The sequence below is a fragment of the Lissotriton helveticus genome, chromosome 4_1 (genome assembly GCF_964261635.1).
Source record: "Lissotriton helveticus chromosome 4_1, aLisHel1.1, whole genome shotgun sequence".
Taxonomy (NCBI): Eukaryota; Metazoa; Chordata; class Amphibia; order Caudata; family Salamandridae; genus Lissotriton; species Lissotriton helveticus.
In genome coordinates this window covers 364,885,571-364,899,139 of record NC_136063.1, presented here as the reverse complement: position 1 = coordinate 364,899,139, position 13,569 = coordinate 364,885,571, and the positions used below count along the sequence as shown (strand labels likewise).

General features: G+C 47.7%; 1 protein-coding gene across 1 annotated transcript in view; it reads left to right on the top strand.

The window, feature by feature from the left end:
• The window catches only part of LOC144828000 (fibrocystin-L-like), a 1,506,874-nt gene that overhangs the window by 252,258 nt on the left and 1,241,047 nt on the right, over window positions 1-13,569 (top strand). Inside the window, exon 15 of the mRNA XM_078686147.1 lies at window positions 12,994-13,034. Coding sequence (XP_078542273.1) covers window positions 12,994-13,034 — 41 coding nt within the window. The remainder of the gene's footprint in view (window positions 1-12,993; window positions 13,035-13,569) is intronic.

Here is a 13,569-nt window from a genome sequence, read left to right as displayed (position 1 = left end):
GACAAGGGAATATTGTAAGTTTTCCGAAGAAAGGCAAGGATACGATGGATCCGAGCTCTTATCGTCCAATTACGCTCCTGAACTCGGACTATAAAATCGTAACTAAACTTTTATCCTGTCGGTTCAATCCATTTGCAGCGCATTTAATCCACCCCGATCAGAACGGGTTTCTAGCTGGAAGACAAATGGCCGCTAACACTCACTTTCTCGCAGAAGCCCTGGATTATTTTGAGGGTCGGAAAATTCCGGCTCTCATCTTATTATTAGATGCCGAAAAGGCCTTTGACCTTGTGGTTTGGGAAACGTTATTTTTAATTCTACACTCTTTTAATATCCCAAGGTCATTGATATTGTTAATTCAGAGCCTATATCAGAATGCAATGGCCAATATAATTATTAATTCGGAAGTTGTAGGGTCTATTAAAATTAAGCGAGGCACAAGGCAAGGCTGCCCTTTATCTCCAGTGCTTTTTATGTTTTTTATCGAACCCTTAGCAATAGCTATTCGTAATCGTGCTGATATTTCCCCTCCAATTCCAGCATTGCCCAAAATAAAGTTGCATGCCGATGACATCATGCTCCTAATTAAGCCCACAGTCGAGGTGCAATCTAAGGTTTTTGAATTGTTCGCAGACTTTGAAGCTTTAGGGGGGTATCGTATTAATAAGGGCAAGACGGAAATTATTCAGTGTGGGAGTGATGCTTTAAATTTACACCCTGATCTCCGAGGTTCTGTTAACTCTAATCCAAAAAGATACATAGGAATATTTTTCTCAAATCTTATTGATGATCTGTACAAATTAAACTTTGTTCCCCTGATAAAGAAAGTTAAAGGGCTATTCTCCCGATAGAATTAACTTCCCTTATCTATCATGGGACGAGTGGCTCTGATCAAGATGTCTGTTTTACCGTTATTTAATTTTTTGTTTGCCTCAATTCCGTGCACTTTATCAAATTCATTTTTTTCGCAGATGGAGTCAATGTTTACAACTTTTATATCGGCAAAGAAAGTCCCATGCCTTGCACTTTGCACTCTATATGAAGACCTCGATCAGGGTGGATTAGCACTTCCCAATCTCAAAACCTACTATGATGCATACTTTGCACAATATTTATCGAGGTTTAAGCCCACACCACAAGTCCACTTCTTTATTAATTTTTTTTATTATTCTTATGTGTCAGGATAACCAAATTCATTCTCCTCTGTTAATGCATAGATTGCCAAAGCTGGTCCGCTATAAGAGCATGCAATGGCTTTTTAAAAGAAGGCAAGCTATTTTTTTAAAATATTCCATACCTGCAATCAACTCAGCTTCCTTGTTAGAAGAGATCCTCCCCCTTATTGGTGTTAGACAACCCAGTTATCTGGCCGTAAAATGGGCGGAAGCTGGATTCGTTAAAATTTCTGATTTTATACGGGATGGTAACTGGATGACTATAGCAGATATGCCTCAATTATTAACCAATGATTTTATCTTAATGAATTCTTATAGTACTCTATTTATATATCTAGCTGAAATCAGTACTATCTCTTTCTTGGCTCAGAATCAGCTGGTGGAGGATCTGTTAGTTAAGGCTTCAGACTGGAAACCTGGAGCCTGGAAGAAATATTTGACTTCAGCGAGAAGGGTAGATGTTGAATCTAAAGCTTTAGGGAAATGGTCAAAACAGGAAAACTGTGAAATGCCACCCTATATTTGGACCACCATTAACAGGTTGAATTTCTGCTCCTTAAGAGGGGCAAACGGGCGCAGGATGTGATTTTTTAGTAAATGGCTTTTGTATCGAACTCCAGCTGCCCTGGCCAAAATGTACCCCAATCAGTCTTCCCAATGTTTCAGATGTCTAATTTGTCCTGATGCAAATTGGACTCATATTATGCTCCGCTGTCCAAAGATTAATGCATTCTGGGCAGAGGTTTTTGTCTATCTGGAAAAAAAATGTAATTTGCAGCTCGAAGTAAATGACAGGTTAATTTTATTTGGATTTGATCCAGACCTTCAGTTTACTGATCCAGTAACTAGATTTCTCTATATAGCTATGGCGATTGCGAGATCACTGATTCTCCAAAACTGGGGCTCCGACTCAATCCCGTCAGTTTTGGAATGGGGGTGCAAGATGAGAAGGGTTAAGAAAAGTGAATTCACCTTTGCTGTAAGAAATGGGGGTCTTACTAAATTTAATAAAATATGGGACACGAGATTTGATTAAAACAAAAGGAAAGGACATAGTGGTTAGCTTGTTTGGTGGAGGGCTGAAATTGTGAATTAAGACTTTGTTAAATGGTTACTTATTTATCTATCTATTTATTTATTGTGTAAATGTTTATTCGAGGCTTTTTCTATGGGAATATGATGCTTTTATACTTGATCTGTTATTTTTATGAAGTGTATAGATGTAAACAGAGACTATGACTTAGCGTGATTTTTTGTTTTCCAAATAAGATTAACTGTGCTGTTTTAAATGGTGTGTTATGTATATGTTTTGTTAAACCTTGGCTTCAATAAAAAATAAAAAAATAAAAAGATCTGTCGGCTGCCTTTGACACGGTCCATCACGGAGTGCTGATGGACCGTTTGGTGGGGGCAGGGCTGGAGAGCTCAGCCTGGAGTCTCCTTAAGTCCTTCTTGACCGACAGAATTCAGACAGTTGACCTGGGGGTGGAAAAATCAAAGCCTTTTGCCCTTCCCTGCGGTGTGCCGCAGGGGTCCTCCTTGAGCCCCACGCTCTTTAATATCTACGTCAGCCCTCTGGCGGACTTGATAAGGTCTTTCGGTCTGCAACTTACATCATACGCAGACGATACTCAAATTGTGTTATCATTACAACAAGGGTCGCGAATGGATATGACAGCGAGATGTCACAACTGTTTAAAGAGCGTAGCGGATTGGATGGCCTCCAATTGTCTCAAATTAAACGCCGGGAAGACTGAGTTTATTTTGTTTGGAAATAACCCCAATATTTGGACTCCGGATATGTGGCCAGAGGCACTGGGAAATCCACCTATCCCTACCGGGAAAGCCAGAAATCTGGGTGTGATTATTGACCAAAACCTGGATTATAGTGACCAGGTTAGTGGAGTAGTATCATCCTGTTTCCATATCCTTAGGATATTAACCACTTGGCTGCTAAGGGGTTTTCCCCTCCTGTGCTGGATATTTATGAATCCCATTTTACATGACGAGTTCCCCTTGTCATGAGCACAGCTCCAGTATAGCCTCATGACGAGTTCACCTTGTCATTAGCATGCAAGTGGTTAAGGAAAATAAAATGCTTTCTACCAGCGGAGGGATATAGGACGGCTGTCACTGCCCTTACACTGTCACGTTTGGACTACTGCAATAGTCTGTATCTCAATTTGAGGAAGAAGCATGAATGCAGCCGGCAGTTGGTTCATAACGCGGCAGCAAGACTTTTGATCGGGATTCCTAGGTTTGTGTCAGTACGTGAGGGGCTAAGACAACTACACTGGCTGCCAGTACCAAGGCGTGCTCAGTTCAAGGCTCTGTGCACAGTTTTTAAAGCCCTGAAAGGCATAGGCCCAGAGTTTTTGAACACTGGGATAAAATGGTATGTGCCGGCAGAGCGCTTCGATCAGCCGCTGACAGATTCGTTTTGGTACCTCGTGTAAAGAAGGCCAGATGGGGAGGAAGCAACTTCCTCGTCTGTGCGGCGAAAGCCTGGAACAACCTGCCCGGGCATCTTAGAAACACATCAGAGCTTCTTTCATTCCGAAAGGGGCTCAAGACCTTGTTGTTCATGGATTAGCTCCCCGTCTAGCTCTGGAGTCAGTATGCAGCACCAGGACGCCCTCGGGCTTTAGTGCGCTTTATAAGCTCATAAATAAATAAATAAATACATTTGCAATGTCCCTGCGGCGGTACATGGGGGGCCGCACTGGCAGCTGCTGCCTTGTAGTGAATATCGCGCACAATCAAAAAGAAATATTTTGTACGAATAACTTGTCTTACTAATTCCCCCATTTCTCAAACATGGGGTCAGAGTATATCCACCCTGACCCTTTATATTGGCTTTCACAGACATTTTCAGCCCCAGGAACCATTACCTCGAATAATGGCAGCCATGACTTTCTTTTCAGGTTGTGTCCAGCATTCCCCCTTGCGCGCTTTCATGGTTTACACAGGACACATTGTGATTTAACCGCGAAACCGCAGCATCTTTCTGTTCAGGTGTTGTCCAGCCAATCAGAGCATCCCCACCCACTGGTGTGCGTTTTCGTGATTTTCTTTGAACAAATCATGATTTCACCGCAATCAGTGCAAAACTGCTGCAAATATCCACAGCCAGAGATATTACTATATCGTTCAGTTTTAATAGCACAAAAACTATAGATTTGAAGCAAATAACAAAAAAGATATCTACGTAACAACTTCTACCTTTCTGCCATATTTGGTGTTCCGTACAGAAGTTCGGGCTCTTGGTTCAACAACGCATTCCTATGGGAATTAACGTTACACATTCACCCTTATTTGGTGCCCTTATTTCTTGGGCCCCACTGCACGGATCGTCCCAAAACTTTCCATGACACACAGAACCTAATTTGACACTTTTTGGGGAAAAGTTAATGAAGATTAGTCCAACAATGCCAAAGTTATAACCATGTCAAAAAATGTTTTTCTTATGGACACCTGCTGGCAGTCACTGGTAGGTAGTAATACTTAGGACCCAGTTTCCATTGGAGAAAATTTTACAAAATTAGAATGACAGTAGATTCAGCTGCTGTGTTGAAAGTTTTGGGGTGAGTGCTTAGGCAAGGGCCAAGAAAAAGGAGGGTTCCAAAACATATTTTCTCCATGAAATTTTCCATGGTCATTTTAGACATGACTACAGCCAGAATTGCTGAACGGAATTACACCAAATTTAGCACAAAGGTAGCTCTTGGTCCAGACAGCGACCATTTTGTGAATCAGTCCACTAGTTTCTGAGATATTATAAGCATACTGGGCGACCAGGGCCAGGACACCCAGGTAGAAGTGGCTGGGCCTCCGGGGATGGGTTCCCTCAGGCCGAAATCGTTCTAGGATGGGGGCTGCATGGCCCTTATCCACCATTAAGTCCTGGCTCGGCCCCTGGCCTAGTGTGAGTGGCTGTGTGGGTGACTAAGTGGTTGTGTGAGTGGCTGTATTAGTGAGTGAGTGTCTCTGTGAGTGGCTCTATGGGGGAGTGAATGCTTGCATGAGTGGTTGAATGAGCGAGTGAGTGGGTGTGTGAGGGGCTGTATAGGTAAGTATATGAGTGTTTAAGTGGTTGTATGCATGGGTGATTTGGCTATGTTAGTGGCTGTATGAGTGAGTGAGTGGGTGTGTGTGAATCATTAAAGGTAAACAACTTTTACAACGCAACTTTTACCACGTAGTGCCTTTACAACGCAACTTTTACAACGCAAACCATTACAACGCATTGCGCTGGGGGGCGCTCTAGGATAAGGAATGTGTTTAATGTACTATCCAACACCTTCCCTACTATCCACGGGGACTGGAGTTGGAATAGTAAATTAAACAATTCACTCTCCAGCGCCTAAAAGAACTATGCGTTGCAATGGTATGCGCTGTAAAAACCGCGTTGTAAAAGCATGCGTTGTAATGTCATGCATCCGTCAATAAATGAGTTTCTGAATGGGTATGTGAGTGGTTGGGTTGGTGTGTGAGTGGATGTATGAGAGGTTGTATGAGGTGTGAGTGGGTGCATGAGTGGTTCTGTGGATAATGTCATCAGTGATATCATTTGAAATGTCATCAGTGATGTTACTGACTGTTAGACCTGGTTTCCCACTCTACACAGGGTAGCCTTGCACGGAGTGGTTAAGACTAAACTCTAGGACACATTGTGTACGCTTGCATCACACCTCAGGCAGTAACCCAGCACCCAACCACCAAAAAGAAGGGCTCCACACCAGTTTAGAAAAATACGAAGCGTACTTTATAAAATTTTCTCTGGTTTCTCTGTGTTTCTTAGAACTTCCTTCACACAAGTACAACGATTTTCATTTCAGTCAAGTAATGACATTTATCCAAATTTACATTACATTTCTTGTCACTTTTCCTTCTCAATAGAAAGGGTTCCCAGAAGGTGTCCTACCCCTTCCTTCTTCAAGAACTAGCAGAACAATATAAGTGTAAGATAAATCAGTTTGGTGCTTTCTTTAAAGTAACAGGGTTATACATTACCCCTGGGCTTGCAGGGTCAATAAGGGTTAAAGATCACTGTTTCTCAGCACCTTTGTCATTAGCTGGAACAGCTGCTCTACTAAGAGAGTATAGGTAGGTTAACACACACTTCCTCTGTTTCACATAGATTGTTCAGCTTCTATACGTTTTGTCCTAGCAACCCTGTAAACAGTTTAATGCCCGAACTACTCACTCCACCATTATACCCTGAACTCTTGTTCAGCCCCTTGTCCTCGCTCCCCAAGGTCTACACAAACTAACTGAGGCTCTCTTCCCCCACTTCAATTTCCTCCTTCACTTAACATGGCAGTTCAGGGGTTAAACAGTTCAGGTTCCTAGGTTGAATGGTCGCGTTGCTACAGGGCAGTTTTATAACACCTCCGGCCCGGTGGCCTTGGCCTGCAGCCCCAGTTCGTCACCCTTCGGAGCTCAGTTCGGTATGGGTTGACCTCCGGCCTCTCCCCGTATGTCCCAGCTTACTTTATGTCAGCGGGAGTTCTTCTGGTGTTCGGACAGTCCCGATCCGCAGCTCCGCACCTGGAGTCGCTTCGTTGGGGGTCTGATGTCTTTACCTTACACCCCACACTGGCCCAAAGGAGTCAGCCGATCTTCTCCTCAGAGCTTGAAGAAGCGTGAAGACGGGCTCCCGCTGGTCTCTCCCTTCGACGTCACCTGCGGAAGCTCCCCCTAGGCCCGGCCTCTTCTGACGCTGGTCCGCCTTCTTCACCGACGTCCTGCCCCAAGCCTCCGCCTACGTCCGGTCTCTCTGGATGATTACACGGATCAGCTGGGCCACGCTACCTCTGCCCCCGTGACAGGGTTCTCGCACGGCGACAGGCGCTTCCTCCTTGAAGGTACGTCAGCTGTTTCCACCGCTTTTCCCCACAATGAGTACCCTCTAACTCGTGCGCTGCGGTCACAGAAGTTTGGCTCCCAGTCCCCTGGTTCTTTTTCCTCCAGAGAATCAGAGAGGGGGGTACCCAGGTTCACTTCTGCCGTGCTCGTGCTCTCAGTGCACTTCTCTCGATAATCACACTGCTAGAATCACCAGAGGCTGCGAGGTTTTAATGTCTTCTGGCACTCAGTCTTGTTTCTGTGGCAGTGGGGTTTGGTCAGCCCAAGAGGGGTCACATCCACGCAGGGAAACAGCCGGCCCACAGGTCGATCCCGCCCCTACTAGTGTACTATCCTCCTCCTCAAGTCGCCTCCCTCCACACTGGTCACTTCTGTTACTTCACAAAATGGCTGCCCTGTCACCGGCCTTTTATTGGCTGGCCCCAGACTATCAGAACCCTCCAGAAGGTTCTAGTACCTTCTTAGTGTAATCCAATGGTCCCTTCTCTTGAAGTGTCAGTTATGGCAGTTGCTGACCACCATTTTGCGTGACCCATACTTTCTAGTCAGAAAAGGCACCTAGGCCTCAAGAAAGAGACTATGAGGGCAAAGAGCACCTAACCCCTAAGTCAACACCACAAAAATCCAGTGGATATAAGGTTTGAGGGGCAAAAAGGGGACAAAATAAATAATTAATCAGGAGGGACTACCCAAAGGGCAGACAGGTCTAACACGCGTCCCCCCCAGCTGAAAGTGAGGAGAGCTACCCAACTCCTTGGGAGTCCTCATCACTAAGGCGGAAATACCTAGAGAGACCGTCTGCATTGGCGTGGTCCACTCCAGGCCGATGTTCCACCCGGAAGTCCATTCCCTGTAGGGAGATGGACCATCTCAACAGCTTAGGATTCTCCCCCTTCATTTGCATCAGCCAATGAAGAGGTCGATGGTCAGTCTGAACCAGGAAGTGCGAGCCAAACAGGTATGGCCGCAACTTCTTCAGAGCCCATATCACCGCAAAAGCTTCCCGCTCAATTGCACTTCACTTCTGTTCCCGGGGAAGCAGTCTCCTGGACAGGAAGACTACAGGCTGATCCAGACCCTCTTCATTAAGTTGCGATAACACTGCCCCAATGCCATGTTCAGATGCGTCTGTCTGGACAATGAACTCTTTGGAGAAGTCTGGGGCCCTCAGGACCGGTGCTGCACACATTTCCTGTTTCAATTTCACAAAGGCTTGCTGACAAGCCTCTGTCCAGACTACCCGTCGAGGTTGTTTCTTGGATGTGAGCTCTGTGAGGGGCGCTACAATAGTGCCATACCCCTTCACAAAGCGACGGTAGTAACCTGTGAGTCCCAGGAATGCTCGGACCTCAGTCTGGGTCTTGGGGGGTTCCCAGGCCATGATTGCCTCAATCTTTGCCTTGAGGGGCTGCACTGCTCCCCTACCCACCAAGTGGCCTAGGTACACAACCGACCCCTGCCCAATCTGACATTTACTGGCCTTGATTGTCAAGCCAGCCTGTTTCAGGGCTTGGAGAACAGCTTGCAAGTGACGCAAATGGTCCTCCCAACTGCTGCTGAAGACGGCAATGTCATCCAGGTAAGCAACGGAGAAAGCCTCCATTCCGGAGAGGACCTGGTTCACCAGCCGCTGAAAAGTAGCAGGGGCGTTCTTGAGCCCAAAGGGCATCACGCAGAACTGGAAGTGTCCCTCAGGCGTGGAGAAAGCTGACCTTTCTTTTGCTCCATCTGTAAGGGAGATCTGCCAGTACCCTGAAGTAAGGTCAAAGGTACTCAGATATTGGGCAGCTCCCAGCCGGTCAATCAATTCATCCGCCCTAGGAATCGGATGAGCATCAGTCTTGGTCACTGAGTTTAGTCCCCGGTAATCCACACAGAACCTCAGTTCTGGAGTGGTGCCCGGTGGGGCAGCTTTTGGTACTAACACCACCGGACAGGACCAGGGGCTACTGGAAGGTTCAATGACTCCTAGCTCCAGCATCTTTGTGACCTCACCGTGGATGCTGGCCTTCACCTTGTCGAACAGACGGTAGGTCTTTGACTTCACTGGTGGGCTGTCTCCTGTGTCCACATCATGGGTACACAGGTGGGTCCTTCCCAGGACAAGGGAGAACAAAGTAGAGTACTGCTCCAATATCTGGCGGCAGTCCTCCCGCTGCTCAGGAGTTAGGGATGGGGAGAGAATCACTCCCTCCACCGACCCATCCTTTTCCTGAGACGAGAAGAGACCAGGGAGAGGCTCGCTTTCCGCCTCCTCTCCTCCATCAGTCACCATCATCAAGATGACCTTGGGCCTCTCATGGTGGGGTTTGAGGCGATTAGCATGTAGCACCCGTAGGGGCTGTCGAGGGGTCTTAAGATCCACCAGGTAGGTGGCCTTACCCTTCTTCTCCAACACCTCAAAGGGGCCTGTCCAGCAATCTTAGAGGGCACTTAGCTCTCCAGGTTCCATCACCCACACTTTCTGGCCAGGCTCCAACTCCACAGGGTGAGCGTTGTGGTCATACCACTCTTTCATCACTGCTTGGCTGGCTTCCAAGTTGTCAGAAGCTTGCTTCCACAACTTTGCCATTTGGCTCCGGAAGGCCAGCATATAACTCACCACATCCCGCGGAGGCTTTCTGGGAGACTTTTACCATCTGTCCTTCACCAGGCTGAGAGGTCCACGTACAGGGTGCCCATACAGAAGCTCGAAGGGGCTGAAGCCCACTCCTTTCTGTGGCACTTCCCTGTAGGAAAATAGCAAACAGGGAAGGAGGACATCCCATTTCCCCCCGCAGGCTCTCAGGCAGACTTCTTATCATGCCTTTCAAGGTCTTGTTGAACCTTTCTACCAGGCCATTGGTCTGGGGGTGATAAGGAGTGGTAAACCGGTAGGTAACTCCACACTCCTTCCACATAGCCCGCATGTACGCTGACATGAAGTTGGTCCCCCTGTCGGACACAACCTCCTTGGGGAAACCCACTCGGGTAAAGATCCCCATCAGGGCCCTAGCCACTACAGGTGCAGTGACAGTCCTCAGAGGAATTGCCTCTGGGTACCGTGTGGCGTGATCCACCAGAACCAGGATAAACCTGTGATCAGCTGTAGTTGGTGGATCCAATGGCCCCACAATGTCGATGCCCACCCTTTCAAAGGGGGTGCTAACGACAGGAAGTGGTTCCAGGGGAGCTTTTAGCTTCACCCCTGTTTTCCCACTTGCTTGGCAGAATACACATGTCCGACAATATGTGTCAGATGCCACTTTCATCTGAGGCCAGTAAAAGTGGGGGACAAGCCGGGCAAAGGTCTTGCCCTGACCTAAGTGTCCTGCCAAAGGAATCTCATGAGACAATTCTTGAAGAAAGGCTCGGTAACGTTGAGGGACTACCAAGGCCCGGGATGAACCGGGCAAAGGTACCTTGGGTTCACTGTAGAGGAGTCCGTCCTCCCAGTAAATGTGGTAGTGCCCTGCAACGTTCCTGCTGCCTGGGCTTCGGCCTGTCGCCTCAGTCCCTCAAGGGTAGGGCACTCCTTCTGGCCCTTACAAAACTCCTCCCTGGTAGGCCCTCCTTCCACATGCCATTCAGCAGGGATAGGTAAGTCCTCCAGGGAGACTACTTCCCCCTCCACGGACTCCTGGCCCACCACCGCAGGTGGCCGATCTGTCTCATGGGGCGTGGAAGCCGAAGCAGGCTTCTCCTGTCTTCGGGTCTTTCCCTTTTTGGCAGCGGGCTGTGCCATTGTTCCAGGCTCCAGCCCAGGCGAACTCCCTCTCTGGGCAGTCGCAGACCTGGTGCTTGCACAGGCCCAGTCAGGTGTACCCAGCATCTCCGAATGAGTCCGTTATTCCACCTCTCTCCAAGCATTGTGCTCCATGTCATTTCCCAGCAGACAATCAACTGGTACGGCAGGGCTTACGGCAACTCGAAGTGAACCTGCAACCCCTTCCCACTCAAATGGAACCTCGGCCACAGGGTAGTAGCCCAATCTGCCGTCAGCCATCGCGGCGGGGTGGAGTACATGTGGAATCACCTGCTCTGGAGACACCAGTTGACTCCTTACCATAGTCATACTGGCTCCTGTGTCTCTCAGAGCCTCCCCTCTTTGGCCATTGATGGTGACCCATTGCCCATACTTTACAGTATTTGAGGGCACCTGGAACTTAGGAATCATCTCCTGATCCCCCAGGGACACTAAGGTGACACCCGCCCACTCACCCCCCTTATTTAAGGGCAACTCCTCCCCGAGCACTACACTAGCTACTACTGGGGCTTTTCCTCCAGTGGGAGGGGGTGGTCTCTTTGGGCACTTGACATCTCCCTTATAATGTCCAACACCACCACACTCAAAGCAGTGGACAACCCTTGGCTGCTGACTTTGGCCAGGATGAGGGTTTCTGGGCGGGTTAGCCTTAGGGGTGAATCTTGTTCCCTTACTCTGTAAACTATTTTGGGGACCTTTAGAGAACTCCCACTTTTTATCTCCCCCCTCCTTCTTCTGGGGGGCGCCCTGTCCGGCCCTTTGGGAATCCCCTCCAGTCCCCTTTGAGGACACCCGGGTACTTGCCCAGATGTCCGCCTCCTCTGCAAGCTTTCTGGGGTTGGTCAGCTTGCTGTCCACCAGGTGTTGACGCAGCTCGGGAAAACATTTCTCGAGTAGGTGCTCCTTGAGAACTAGGTCATACAACCCCTCATAGTCCCTCACCTCGCTGCCTTGTATCCAACCCTCTAGGGCCTTCCTTTCATAGTCCAGGAAATCCACCCAATTTTGTGTGCCTAATTTGTGACTTCCCCTGAACTTTTGCCTGTACTTCTCTGGGGTCAGTCCAAACCTTTTGTTCAGCGCCACTTTCATGGTGGGGTAGTGGGTCTGCTCATCCTGCTCTAGGGCCAATAGTGTATCCCGTCCAGTAGGAGGCATGTATTTGTATAAACCACCCCCCCAGTGTTTTTCCTGGATCCCATGGGCTCTTAAGGAGACCTCATAGGCAGTCAGCCACTTGGCGATGTCATCCCCTGAGCTGTAACTGGCAACTATATCTTTAGGTAGGTAGGGTCTGGATTCCCTGGTCAGTTTTTTTGTTTCGCTGCCACCATTTGGAGAATTAGAGGGTCCTATCTGTAGGGCCTTGTGTTCTAGCTCCCTAAGTTTCAACTCGTGAGCCATCCTCTGTTCCTCCTTCTCCTTTTCCATCTTGGCTAACTCCCACTTTAGCTGTCTCTTTTCCCTCCTGTCCACTAGTTCAGCTTCGGTTAAGCTTCTTCCGGAGACACTGCTGCCCTCCCTTGAAAGGGTCCTAGGTCCTGGTAGTAGGTTCCCCATCTCAAGTGGAAACAATCCTTCTACCTCTATGACTGTGTCCCGGTCCGTCTCCTCTTCCTCCTCCTTTCCCTCTCCATGTGCTGCCACCCAAGCCCTCAAACTGGTCTGGAGTTCCCCCTTCTTGGCACCACGCTTTTAAAAAAAACTCCCATCTTCTGGCAAAAGTCTCTAAGCTGGGCTGTAGTATAGGTCTCCAGTTCCTCTAGAGCAAATTCCATTATGCTTATGAGAGATATAGGGACAACCACTCGGGAAGAATTGGTTCAAAAGGGACAATTCGAAGCTACCTCCAGCCACCACCAGGAGTAAATTTGAAAAAGCAAAAGAAATAATTGGGAAATCCGCCAGGAGAAAACTCCAGGTGTAGGCCTGTGGTGCACACTGCGTTACTGCTAAGTGGATGCAAGCTCAAGCTCTATCCCACCGCTTAAACACCAATTATGTTAGACCTGGTTTCCCACTCTACACAGGGTAGCCTGGCACGGAGTGGTTAAGACTAAACTCTAGGACACATTGTGTACGCTTGCATCACACCTCAGGCAGTAACCCAGCACCCAACCACCAAAAAGCGGGGCTCCACACCGGTTTAGAAAAAATACGAAGCGTACTTTATAAAATTTTCTCTGGTTTCTCTGTGTTTCTTAGAACTTTCGTCACACAAGTACAACGATTTTCATTTCAGTCAAGTAATGACATTTATCCACATTTACATTACATTTCTTGTCACTTTTCCTTCTCAATAGAAAGGGTTCCTAGAAGGTGTCCTACCCCTTCCTTCTTCAAGAACTAGCAGAACAATATAAGTGTAAGATAAATCAGTTTGGTGCTTTCTTTAAAGTAACAGGGTTATACATTACCCCTGGGCTTGCAGGGTCAATAAGGGTTAAAGATCACTGTTTCTCAGCACCTTTGTCATTAGCTTGAACAGCTGCTCTACTAAGAGAGAATAGGTGGTTAACACACACTTCCTCTGTTTCACATAGATTCTTCAGCTTCTATACGTTTTGTCCTAGCAACCCTGTAAACATTTTAATGCCCGAACTACTCACTCCACCATTATACCCTGAACTCTTGTTCAGCCCCTTGTCCTCGCTCCCCAAGGTCTACACAAACTAACTGAGGCTCTCTTCCCCCACTTCAATTTCCTCCTTCACTTAACATGGCAGTTCAGGGGTTAAACAGTTCAGGTTCCTAGGTTGAATGTTCGCGTTGCTACAGGGC